At 44.8% G+C, this 12,367-nt stretch overlaps 1 protein-coding gene across 2 annotated transcripts in view; it reads left to right on the top strand.

The window, feature by feature from the left end:
* Nucleotides 1–12,367, top strand: part of cdk5rap3 (CDK5 regulatory subunit associated protein 3) — an 84,094-nt gene that overhangs the window by 35,256 nt on the left and 36,471 nt on the right. The window contains exon 1 of one of the 2 annotated variants that reach the window (XM_072487573.1): nt 7,027–7,080. The exons of the other annotated variant lie outside the window; for it this stretch is intronic. Within the exon in view, the coding sequence (XP_072343674.1) occupies nt 7,042–7,080 (39 nt within the window). The 5' untranslated portion in view covers nt 7,027–7,041. Of the gene's footprint in view, nt 1–7,026; nt 7,081–12,367 lie in introns of those variants that run through there. 2 annotated transcript variants of the gene reach the window in all.

The following is a 12,367-nucleotide window of genomic DNA, read 5'->3' as shown; positions in this document are numbered from 1 at the left end:
AATAATAATAGGCTTGTACATGTCAGCGACTGAGAGGGACTGTGCGAAACCAACACCCAATCGACTAGTTTCACACCCAGTATCAGTCTTGAGCTTCTTTTATTCCAGTTTCCAGCTGCCAAACAGAAAAATAAAGGTTTATAAAAGGCACGAGGAGTATGCAATAGGTGGAGATTTCTAATTTTAGTTGCTTTGATCTCGCTCAACTGCTCCATTGAAACTAGAAAGCGGCAAAAAAGAATTGGTTGCTCCAAAGTTTTGAGCTCCGTCTGGTGCTAAATGCATTTTGAAAAATTCATTCTTGGAATGTGGCGTTTATTGCCTATCCCTAATTGTCCTTGCGATTCTGGTGGTGAACTGCCTTCTTGAACTGCTGCAGTCTGAAGTGTAGGTACACCCACAGTGCTGTTAGGGAGGGAGTTCCAGGATTTTGATGCAGTGGCAGTGAAGGTTATGTTTCCCAGTCAGGATGGTGAGTGGCTTGTCGGGAAACTCCAGGTGGTGGGGTTTGCAACAGATAGGGGAGGGGGGGATTTAGGAGGAGAGAGAGAGAAGAAGGGGCATGGGGAGAGAGAGGGGAGAGAGAGGGGAGTGAGAAGTAATATGGAGGGTGTGGGGTAAGAGTGTCAGGGAGAAGGGGCAAAGGGATGGGGCAATGATAGTGGAGGGGGTGTTTCACAATCTCAAATGAAACAGTATAACCTGTTAATCAGCACCAATTTTTCTGGCACAAACCAGGGGCTGCTTCAGGCTAGTTGGAGATTTGGCAAACTCCACAATTCCATTGTTCCCAATTCATCCTCATCTCTTCTGCTCTGTCGTTGAACTTGTCAACCTGGTTTATGGTTATATAAAAATAATTTGAATCTACATAGACCCTATCAGGGTGTCCTAAAGCATGTTGTGTGAAATAATTACTCTTGAATTAGAGCCCCTCTTGTATCTTTGGGAAACACAATAGTCAACTTTCACACAACAGGATTCCATAAACAGCGATGAGATAAACAATCAGATCATCTGTTTTATTGATGAGGGCTGAGGAATAAATATCTGACACGACTGCCATCAAATCTTTTATGTGAAAGATATAAAAGCAACTTGTGCCTTCAGGGCAGATGGCTTCCTGCAAGAACTGGTGCTGTTTGTCTGAGCCACTCACTGCCTTGGATTGACTCCAGCAGCTAGGGATGAAACATGGTTAATGGGACAGGTTAGACTAGTCTTTTCACTTTTAAAAATACACAATGCCAAAAGAAACTAATAGCTACTATGAAGTGAAACTCTGCTCTCAGGAAGACAATAGCTGCCTCCTTCCTTTATAATGGACTGACTTCAATAGAGCAACCACTGAAACTAGCAGATTTTATATCCCATAATTAGCTGTTTGAAACAGGGCAGAACAGTAGCACACTGTGTACTCTATATCCCAGGGGAAGTTGTGATTTGCATTGTTATTGTTGTTTAAATAATCTTTTTGAAGTTTGTTTTCTCTGTTCCTCATAAGGACATGGGACAACATCCACACAGGCCTCTGGCACTGCAGAACTGTTGCTAGGATAAAAAAGCACTTGCATTTATTTAGCACCTTTAATGGCCTCAGGCCATCCCTGAGCACTTTGCAGCGATCGAAGCGCCTTAATGTAGTCAAAGTAAAATAATGCAGATGCTGAAAACCTGAAACAAAAACAGAAAATGGTGGGAAAACACAGCAGGTCTGGTAACATCAGTGAAGCGAGGATAGGCTCGAAAGGTTAGTTTGTTTCTCTCTCCACAGATGCTGCCAGACCTGCTGAGTTTGTAAAGCATTTCCTGCTTTCATTACCTTAATGTAGTCACTGTTGTAATGTGGGAAATCTGGCAACCAGTTTGTGCATAGCAAGCTCCCACAGGCTTCACAGCGCCAGGGTCCCCGGTTCGATTCCCTCCTGGGTCACTGTCTGTGCGGAGTCTGCACGTTCTCCCCGTGTCTGCGTGGGTTTCCTCCGGGTGCTCCGGTTTCCTCCCACAGTCCAAAGACGTGCAGGTTAGGTGGATTGGCCGTGATAAATTGCCCTTAGTGACCAAAAAGGGTAGGTGGGGTGATTGGGTTATGGGGATAGGGTGGAAATGAGGGCTTAAGTGAGTAGGTGCAGACTCGATGGGCCGAATGGCCTCCTTCTGCACTGTATGTTCTATGTGATAATGACCAGATAATCTGTTTTTAGTCACGTGGGCTGAAATCTTGGCCCCATATACTGAGACGAGCTCTCCTGCTCTTCTTCTGAGTGGTCCAGCTGAGAATGCAGATGTAAACATGCTTACAAATGCATGGTTTATAGTGGGTTGACGATTCGGAATCAATGTAGCTTCTTCCTGGTGCAACTTTGATTGCAGTGAAATGTCAGCCAGTCTGTGGGAAAAGCAAACAGCAGAACACGAGGGTTCTCAAAAAGCAAGGGCCCCCGATATCAGATTTTCGGATGTTGGGAGTGGGTATGTGTCACACCAGTTCTAAAAGTAAAGTCAGAGTTTCAGTTGGCAGTGATTCACTTTCAGGTTAAAGTACAGAGAGAATCTGATAAAGTGCACTCTGACTAGACCAATGGCTTTAACAGAGGCAGGGCTCTATCCAACATTAATCAGTTCTTCAAATAGCAACTCTAAATTATTTGCTTTACAAATGATCAACAGTTGGATTTGAGGTTATTGGCCTCAATCCTCACTAAGTTATACACCTGACACTGCAGTATCTCTAATACCCCGGCCCAAGAAGACTCTATCAATCTCAATCTTGCAAACTTCAATTGTCCCTTCAGCATTTACAACCTTTTGGGGGAGGGAGTTTAAGATATCTACCAGCTTTCCTGTGGAAATAGCACTTTCTGATTTCCACAGCTAAATGGTCCAGATTTAAGGTTCTGCTCCAATTGTTCGTGACTCAGCCACTACTCCCACGCTCTCCCACGTGCAACCCCCTCCACCACCCCTCGTTTACAGGCTTTGCAGATTGAAGCTTGACATCATTTAAGCTTTTGATTTACCCGATCTTCTCATTGGGTGTGGTCAATGTGTGCCCACTGTAGGGTTGCTAACTCTCAATGGTTGCCATGGAGTCACCAGACATAGAAGATTGTTCTTCAGGAGACTGCTGTATACAAAGCTCAGGGGAAGAGAATAATAAAGGCGCGTTAAAAATACCTACCTTTCCATTTTTAAACACTTTGACTTATTAGTTATAAAAATATTGGTGATGGAGAGAAAAGGCTGTTTGAAGACTGTTCAAACTTTATCCAATTGCGCAATGAAGAGCATGTTCGCTTTCCGATTAAGTTGGGGTGCAATGCACCATAAGGATCAACGTGCTTGGGGATCACTGGCGGGAAACATTGGGATAGGACAGCTGATGGTGAAAAGCCACATGATTACACCTGCAGGATTTCATCCATCCAGTATTGGTAGCTCTAGATCAGGGTTACGAGAGGAATGAGAAAGGATCCACAAACATTCATGCCTCCATCACCAGTACACAGTAGCAGCCGTGTGTACCATCTACAAGATGCACTGCAGCAACTCACCAAGCCTCCTTAAACAGTACCTTCTAAACCTGCGATCTTTACCACCTAGAAGAACAACGACAGTAGATGCATGGGAACAAACCACTTCAAAGTCACACCATTCTGACATGGAAATATATCGCCCATTCTTCATTGTCACTGGGTCAAAATCCTGGAATTCCCTCCCTAACTGCACTCTGGGTGTACTTACAATACATGGACTTCTGTGGTTCAAAAAGGTAGCCATGATGTGGAGATGCCAGCGTTGGACTGGAATGGACACAGTAAGAAGTCTTACAACACTACATTAAAGTCCAACAAGTTTGTTCGAAATCACAAGCTTTCGGAGCGCAGCTCCTTCCTCAGGTGACACTCATCTGATGAAGGAAATACGCTCTGAAAGCTGGTGATTCCAAACAAACCTGTTGGGCTTTAACCTGGTGTTGTAAGACTTCTTACAGCACAGTGCCATGTTTGGAAGGACGATTAGGGATGGGCAATAAATGCCGGCCTAGCCACATCCCAAGAATGAATCTTTAAAAATGCATTAGCAAAAGACGGAGATCAAAACTTCTGAGCAATCAATTCTTTTTTACCAGCAGAGGTTCAAGAAGGTGAATCACCACCACATTCTGAAGGACAATTAGGGGTGGGCAGCAACCGGCCACGCCAGCCACATCCACATCCCATCAAATAATTTTTTTAAACTTCAGCCCTGCTTCTGAAAGTTGTTGCTTAAGACAAGACCTTGTGTGTAGAACATACAGTGCAGAAGGAGGCCATTTGGCCCATCGAGTCTGCACCGACCCACTGAAGCCCTCACTTCCACCCTATCCCCATAACCCAATAACCCCTCCTAACTTTTTTGGACACTAAGGGCAATTTATCAGGGCCAACCCACCTAACCTGCACGTCTTTTGGACTGTGGGAGGAAACCGGAGCACCCGGAGGAAACCCACGCAGACACGGGGAGAACGTGCAGACTCCGCACAGACAGTGACCCAGCAGGGAATCGAACCTGGGACCCTGGAGCTGTGAAGCCACAGTGCTATCCACTTGTGCTACCGTGATGTCCTAGAGTATCTTTAATGAAGGAAAGAATCTGATATTGAACTCTGTAATGGCTGAGCTGAAATCTGAAAGTGCTCCTTTCACTGACATCCTACCAACATGAACAGAAATTCCACAAACCAGAAACAGGAGGCAAGGGGATTGATGCCATTAGCAGAAAAACATTCGAGGAGTGAGTGCAGAGTTTTAAGGTCATTTTGCATCTCGGTTGCGGGGAAATATAATTAAGAGTTTTTCGGTCATTCTCACAATGTTTAACAAACAGGAGCTCAATTATTAACTAGCCTGACGGGTGGTGCACTTTTAATTTCAGTTGCCCTGTGATGTGAAAAAAGTTTACAATTGATATCACTTTATTTAGTTACAAACGTTACACAAAGCTGCCAGCAAGATCACAATAACAGTAAAATACCAAAGCAGATTTTAAAAGTTCCACATCAGAGAGATTGCAACAAAAAGGTGGTTGTTTGATCATTGAGCTCTCACTTCCCACCTCATTCAATCACAAATTCTTCTATCTGTATATTATTAAGATTAGTCCTCCTCTGAAATTGCCTCTTCTAAATTCTGAATACAGATCGGATACAGTCGTGTTGTGACTGTGTTGCTGTCTTGTAATCCTGCATTTTGGTTTAATAATCCATACCACGTGAGTTCAAAGCAACTTTGGACTGTGACTTTTCTCCTCCATCCTGAACTCTTTTTTAAAATCCTAAACATTTTCTGTCCCAACGCAAACTATCCCTAACCCCATTGAGCCATCTGTCACTTGTTTGTTAGGTTTGCTTTCACTGAACATTAACATTTGTTCTCCTGTTAACACATTCTGCTATCTTACCTTTATGCCACTGTCAGCATCTTATTTAACCCTTCGCACTGCCATTGATACTTACTCTATCTCGTGACCTACACATTTTTGTTGCAATCTCTCCTAGCTCCCACCGATCACTGACCTTCCACTCTGCTCCAGTCGCCCCACCCCCATTTTACATAGTATATAATCCATCACATCTCTCCTTCTCTTTAGCTCGGAAGAATAGTCATACAGACTCGAAATATTTAGTTCTGAAGATGTCAGATTCTTGTTAAAAACCCAACAGGTTCACTAATGTCGTTTAGGGAAGTCAGTCTGCCTCTCTTCCCCAGTATGGGTCTATATTGCGCCTCCAATCCCACAATGATGTGGCTGATACTTAACTGCCCTTTGAAATGGCCCAGAACAATTCCTCTGCTGCATCAAATTACTTTCCTTCTCCATAAGCACTCCAAAACAATGATAGTGTCCTTCACACCATTGTCCTCATTGTCCCCCCCACCCCGCTTCCATCGCAATGCTCATATATGATCTGCTGTCTGATTGGGTTCCAATCCTGTGAATGGAATCATAAATAAACTCCAAAGGAAGTAAGATCTGTGACATTATCTTGAGGTAACCTGACAGGGCCTAGTTTTGAGCCTGATTAAATTGGACATTTTAAATTAATGAATTGAACACTTTAACTTAAGCTGCAGTCTAAACCTCAGGCAGGCTGATGCGTATTCGGACTTGGCCAAAGTCAAATACACATGTCACAGGCAAACTGCCAGAACATGCCTGGACCTGCCCCATCAATCACACACCAGGAGATCATCGATCCTATTGATATGCAGCGATTTGTTTTGGTAGCCCAGACTGAGACAGACTCTGGGGCACCCAGAGCTCCTACCATTACCGTGTACGGCAACAAGTTATGTGCAAACAACACCACCGGAGAGGGACACCTGTGGGCGGGCCCCGGTATCCGGTCAACCAGCTTAACCAGTCATCTTTACGGGTGGTATAACAAAACTTGGGAATCTTTAGTAAATGGTATTGGGTTAATTTAAGGGTAAATATTGTTGTTAAATAAAGTTGGTTTGATGTTATACTTGTGTTGTCCTTTATTTGCCTAATCAATAAAGACACCTGGGTAAAACTTTTGATTAATACACTGGTTGAAAGTACCTGCGATTTTACAGATAGAACACCCTGTTTAATAATTCACTTCATTAAGTTTATATTTATAGAAAGCTAAGTTTGTATTCCAATGAAAATTGCACATAGCAAGTCAATGATTATCACAAAACTGAACAGGGGAATTCATAACAGAATGACTCATGGACCATAGAAATCAAAAGTGTGAGGATGATTAACAGATATGGGACTCCTTCAGGATGCAAGACTGACTAAATCAATAAAATTATAACCTTGAGGGTTTTGTTTGAGTAATTAAGGCAAAACTGTTTCCACACACAAGAGGGTTGGTGACTGGAGGATAAAGATTGGCAAAAGAACAAGAGGTGACACGAGGATAATTTTGTTACACAGCGGGTTGTTGTGATCCGCTGCCTGGAAGGGCGATGGAAGCAGATTCAATTTGAAAGGATAAATACCTCGAAAGGAGAAACTTGCAGGGTTATGATTGAAGAGCATGGATATTTCAAAGAGCTAGCACAAGTACAACGTGCCGAATGAATTCCTTCTGTCCTGTAAGATTCTATGGTCGGGATTTTCCAGGGCGGGACCTGTTGCAGGTGGGGTGGAAAATTTGGCGATCCGGTAAACCATGGTGGGCCCGCAATATCCCGGCCTATGTTTCCTATAAAGAAACTTGAAGTGAGACTGGAATTTAAAAGAATGTTATATCGGAAATGCCCATGATGCAACTCATGGAATCCACGGGTTTCTTAAATTTATTCCCAGAATATGTGAGCTGTTGGCAAGGCTGGCATTTACTGGCTATCCTTAGTTGCTCTGAGAAGTTAGTGGTGAGTGATATCCTTGAACTGTTTCAGGCCGAGTGCTGATGATATTCCCACAGTGGTGATAGAGGATGCAATCCACTGAAAGGGAACAGTCCCATTGCGCACGAGATTAGCCAGGTGTTTTCTGGTGCTCGGAGCACCGAGAAACATGACGTGATTGAATGGCCATTCGGGTAGATCGGGAGCCTCACCTGGGCACATTGGCAGTGTCAGGTTGGCATTGCCAGGGTGCCCAAGTGGCATCAGCCATATCAGGGTGCCACCCTGCCCAGAGGGCAAACACCTGGGGACCTCCAATCCCCTGGGAGACCCCCACGAGTATCATTCTGTCTGGGTTCCCATTTGTGGGGACAGTACTGAACAATGCTCACCCAAGGTCTCCATGGTTAGATCTGGGTAATGCCTATTAGAGTGAGACTAGCTGTCTCACTTTGATATGCAGATTTGCCAGAAAGTGACCCCGCCCACAATGGGTGAGATTCACATCGCGACACCTCGCGAGATTGCGATGGATCTCCTGAGGCATGATGAGCTAATTGATTCTAGAAGAGGGATCTCCCAGCATCTACTGGCTGTGCCGCACTGCTTCTCGGGTGCAGCGTGGCCAGTAGATCTCACCCAGAGAGGGAATTATAAGATCATAAGAAATAGGAGCAGGTTGAGGCCATTCAGCCCATCAAGCCTGCTCCGCCATTCAATAAGATCATGGCTGATCTGATTGTGGCCTTACCTCCACTTTCCTACCTTGTGATTCAGGTACAAGACAACTTGATCCCTCTGAACTGTGGCGTTCTGCAATTTTTTTCCATTTAAACAATATCCTGCTTTATTATTCTTCTCAACAAAGTGGATATTTTCCCACATTATTGCCCACACACTTATCCTGTCCTTGTCCCCTTTCTGACTCTTTGCAGCCTCCTCAGCACTTATCTGTATCATTAGCAAATTTGACTCCAGTATAAGTTAGTCCCTCCATCTAAGTCATTAATATAGATTGTAGGGCGTAGGATTCTACTCATGTGGAAGGAAGCGAAACCCCCAGGCGTGGAGGCCTGGATAAACGACATGGCAGGGTTCATAAGATTGGAACGAATAAAATTTGCGTTGAGAGGATCAGCTCAGGGGTTCTCCAGGTGGTGGCAACCATTCCTTGACTATCTCGCGGAACGATAATGAATAGATAGAAATTACAGCAGCAGCAACCGAGGGGGGGGGGGGGGGGGGGAGCACTATTTTGTGTTTTTGCTTTTTTTTTAGTTGTAGTTGTTAGTTCACTATATTATTTAAATAATGTTATTTACCAGTTAATGTATAATCCCTTGTTGAGTTGTAAAAACAGAAAAATTATTGTTTGAAAATTTTTAATAAAATGCAGCACGGTGGTGAAGTGGTTAGCATTGCTGCCTCACGGTCCCAGGTTCGATCCCGGCTCTGGGGCACTGTCCGAGTGGAGTTTGCACATTCTCCCATGTCTGCGTGGGTTTCGCCCCCACAACCCAAAGATGTGCAAGCTAGGTGGATTGAACACACTAAATTGTCCCTTAATTGGAAAACATTAATTGGGTACTCTAAATTTATAAAGAAATATATAGATTGTAAATGGATGAGGCCCCAGCACTGATCTGCTCCGGTTACAGTTTACCACCTGAAAATTATCCATTTATCTCGATGCTCTGTTTCCTGTTAGTGATCAAATCCTCCATCCTGTTTGAGTTTTTTTGAGTTTACCTGTAGCATAAAAAGGGAATGAATAGATGTGGCATAATTGGGAGGCTTTTGATAAGGTCCTATACAGGAGGTTATTAAACAAAATTAGAGCGCATGGCATTGAGGGTAATATGCTGGTATGGATTGAGACTTGGTGAACAAATAGAAAACAGAGAATAGGGATGGACAGGTCATTCTCAGGATAGTGGGCTGTTACTAGTGGGGGTACTGCGAGGATCAGTGCTGGGACCACAGCTGTTCACAATCTATAGAAATGATTTGGATGGGAGGACCAAGTGTAGTATTCCCAAATTTGTTGATGGAATACAGGAGCCTGGGCCTGTATCTCTAGAATTTTGAAGGGGTGATCTCATTGAAATTTACAAAATTGATACAAGGCGTGACAGGGTAGATGTGGATAAGATGTTTCCTCTGGGCTGGTGAATCTAGAACCAGGGGACGCAGCCTCGGAATAAGGGGCAAGCCATGTTAGATTGAGATGAGGAGGAATTGTCGTTACTCCGAGGGTGATGAGACATTGGAATTCTCTACCTTAAAGGGCTGATGAAATTCAGTCACTGAACATGTTCAAGACATAAATTGGGAAATTTCAGGATATTTATGACATCAAAGCTCTGAAGAAGAATCATACGGACTCAAAACAGTAACTCTGTTTCTCTCTCCAGAGATGCTGCCAGATCTGCTGGGTTTTTCCAGCGTTTTCTGTTTTTGTTTCAGATTCCAGCATGCGCAATATGTTCCTTTTATTTGCCATAAGCTCTTGTCTTCCGCAGTAACCTTTTGCGTGGCACCTTTTTGAATGCCTTTTGGAAATCTGAATGCAGTCTGGTTTCGGGAGCGCTGAGCGGGGTGTTTCCCGGCGCTGCTGTCTTTTTTATTTCGGCAAGAAACGCTCCGTCGAGGCCACATTTACATCATTTCCTGCACTGACAAGCTCAGCTCGTCAAATGGATTCCTTCTGTCCTGTAAGATTCTATGGCCAGTGATGCACGATCAATCACACAAAGACGAGAGTAGGATGTAATCGAGGCTTTATTACACTGAGATGAGTGGCCTCCCACAGCAGCTGTCGAAATGGCTGCTCTAGTGGGAGCACACATGTTTATACTCCGTCTACTGGGCGGAACCAGCAGGCAGGGATCTACCCCCGTACCTGTAGTACAGGGGCCTTACCGTAAAGCACCTATATCAACATCCTATATATACAATATATACATCAATGGTGACTACCACAGCCAGGATTTTCTGGGGCGGGACCTTTCGACCCCCGACCTTTCAACCCTCCTGAGCGAACCCACCGCAGCCTCCGGAAGCCCCCCCACCCCCCTGCACTCAACTGACCTCTTCCAGGGTCTTTGTGCAACCCCCTCCACTCTACCTCTTACGGGCAAGGCACCCTGGGTCTGACTCCTGGCATGGGCAATCTGGCACCTGGGAATTGCCAAGGTGGCACTGGCAGGGTGCCCAAGTAGCAGTGTCGAGGTGCCATGCTGGCAGTGCCCAGGTGGCAGCAGGCATGCCAGGGTGCCACCCTGCCCAATCACCCAGGGCTCTCTAACGGCTTGGGTGATCCCCCCCAGGTGTTGTTACAGTTTGTGGAGCAGTACTAAACGCGTCCTGGCACCGTCATGTCCCAGGCGCCAGGAGAATCCAGCGCAGACATATTTAAATGCGCTTAATGGCTCATTTAAATATCCCCAGCAAGGTGAGATCCACATCGTGACGCCTTGCATGATTCAGTTGAGTCTTCCGAGACGTTTAGAGCATCGCGAATCTCGTGAGAGACCCCTCGTGGGATTCAACGGCATCATCGCTTCACCAAGTCAGGCGCTACGAGGTCGGTAAATCCATCTACAGGTTCCCCTTTATTCAGCCTGCTTGTTACATCTTCAAAGAACTCTAATAAATTTGTCAACACAATTTCCCTTTTACAAAACCGTGTTGACTCTGCCTGATTAGAGGACAGTGACTCAGAGATAATGAAGGAACGTGGATACGTATCCAAACAGGTTAGGGTATGACAAGGGGGGGGGGGGGGGGTGTAGGAAAAAGGCAGGAGGAGTGGGACTAACTGCTCGTTAACTCTTCCCAAGAGCTGACATGTGTAGGATGTGCTGAATGGCATCTTCTGGACTCCGAGGAGAGACTGTGGTTTTATTCCCTGGAATTTTGAAGGTGACTTGATATAAATTTTCAAGATATTAAAACAAATGGAAAAGATAGGGTGGATAGTAAGACGCTCTTTCAAGCACAGATTTAGAGGCCGTCGAGAACATTAGGATCAGATCTTTCAGGAGTACAATTAGGAAATCTTTAACACAGGAAGTAGTAGTCATTTGAAACGCTCTTCTGCCAATGGTAATTAATACTAGGTAAGTTGCAAAGTTTAAATCTAGAATTGATAGATTTTTACTATTCAAAGGGATATGGGGCTAAGGCAGGGGTATGGAGTTAGGTCACAGATAAGCCATTCTTTTATTAAATGGTGGAACAGCCTTAAGGGGCTGAACACACTCCCTCCTGTTCAGATGTACCCATGTTTGTGCTGTAAGATTCAGTGATTCTAACGAGGAAAAGAGGGCGTTCCTTTGACATTGCCTTTCTCGTTGTGCTCGACGGTGGAGGTCACAGCACAGGGTGGGGCTGTGCTGCATCTTGACAAAGCACAAACGGCAGCCACAGGGCACCGGGATATCCACAGCAAGGATACAATTTGCAGAGGAGCTAACACGTTAAACATTTTTCTCACCAAATTTCCCGGATTCCTTCCTCTACTATGAGTTAATCATTAATTCTGGAGCCCGAGAGCATTGGGTGCATTGCATGGCAGGAGTGAATTTTAGAGCGAAAGCTACAAGCGCAAGCACAGGCAGAGACAAGGACAAGAGAGGGGGGGCGGGGGTGCACCAGGTTAGAAAACAGGGCCTTATTGATAATCAACTCCAGATTTGACGTCTGTAAAATGAATGAGGTTTACTTTCAGTACACAGTGCGAACTGATGGTACAGGCCTCCCTCTCATCCAGTAACTATTTTCCCCAGAATATACTTTCTTCATGTAAATTGTAAAAGTACGTTACAAAATCTTTCAACTTGAATATTACAGAAAGCACCACAAAACTCAACGTGCCCCCACGCAGTGAGTTCCATTCTTTTCTATGAGCAATGCCACCTGGGGTTCACTTGTACATTGGAGAGCTCCAGCCCTCCTGCAGAATGATTGCGAGGCGGGGAGGGGGCAAGTTGAGAATC

The sequence above is a fragment of the Scyliorhinus torazame genome, chromosome 21 (assembly GCF_047496885.1).
Source record: "Scyliorhinus torazame isolate Kashiwa2021f chromosome 21, sScyTor2.1, whole genome shotgun sequence".
NCBI lineage: Eukaryota > Metazoa > Chordata > Chondrichthyes > Carcharhiniformes > Scyliorhinidae > Scyliorhinus > Scyliorhinus torazame.
The sequence above is the reverse complement of the archived record's forward strand: the minus strand, read 5'-3'. Positions and strand labels throughout refer to the sequence as shown.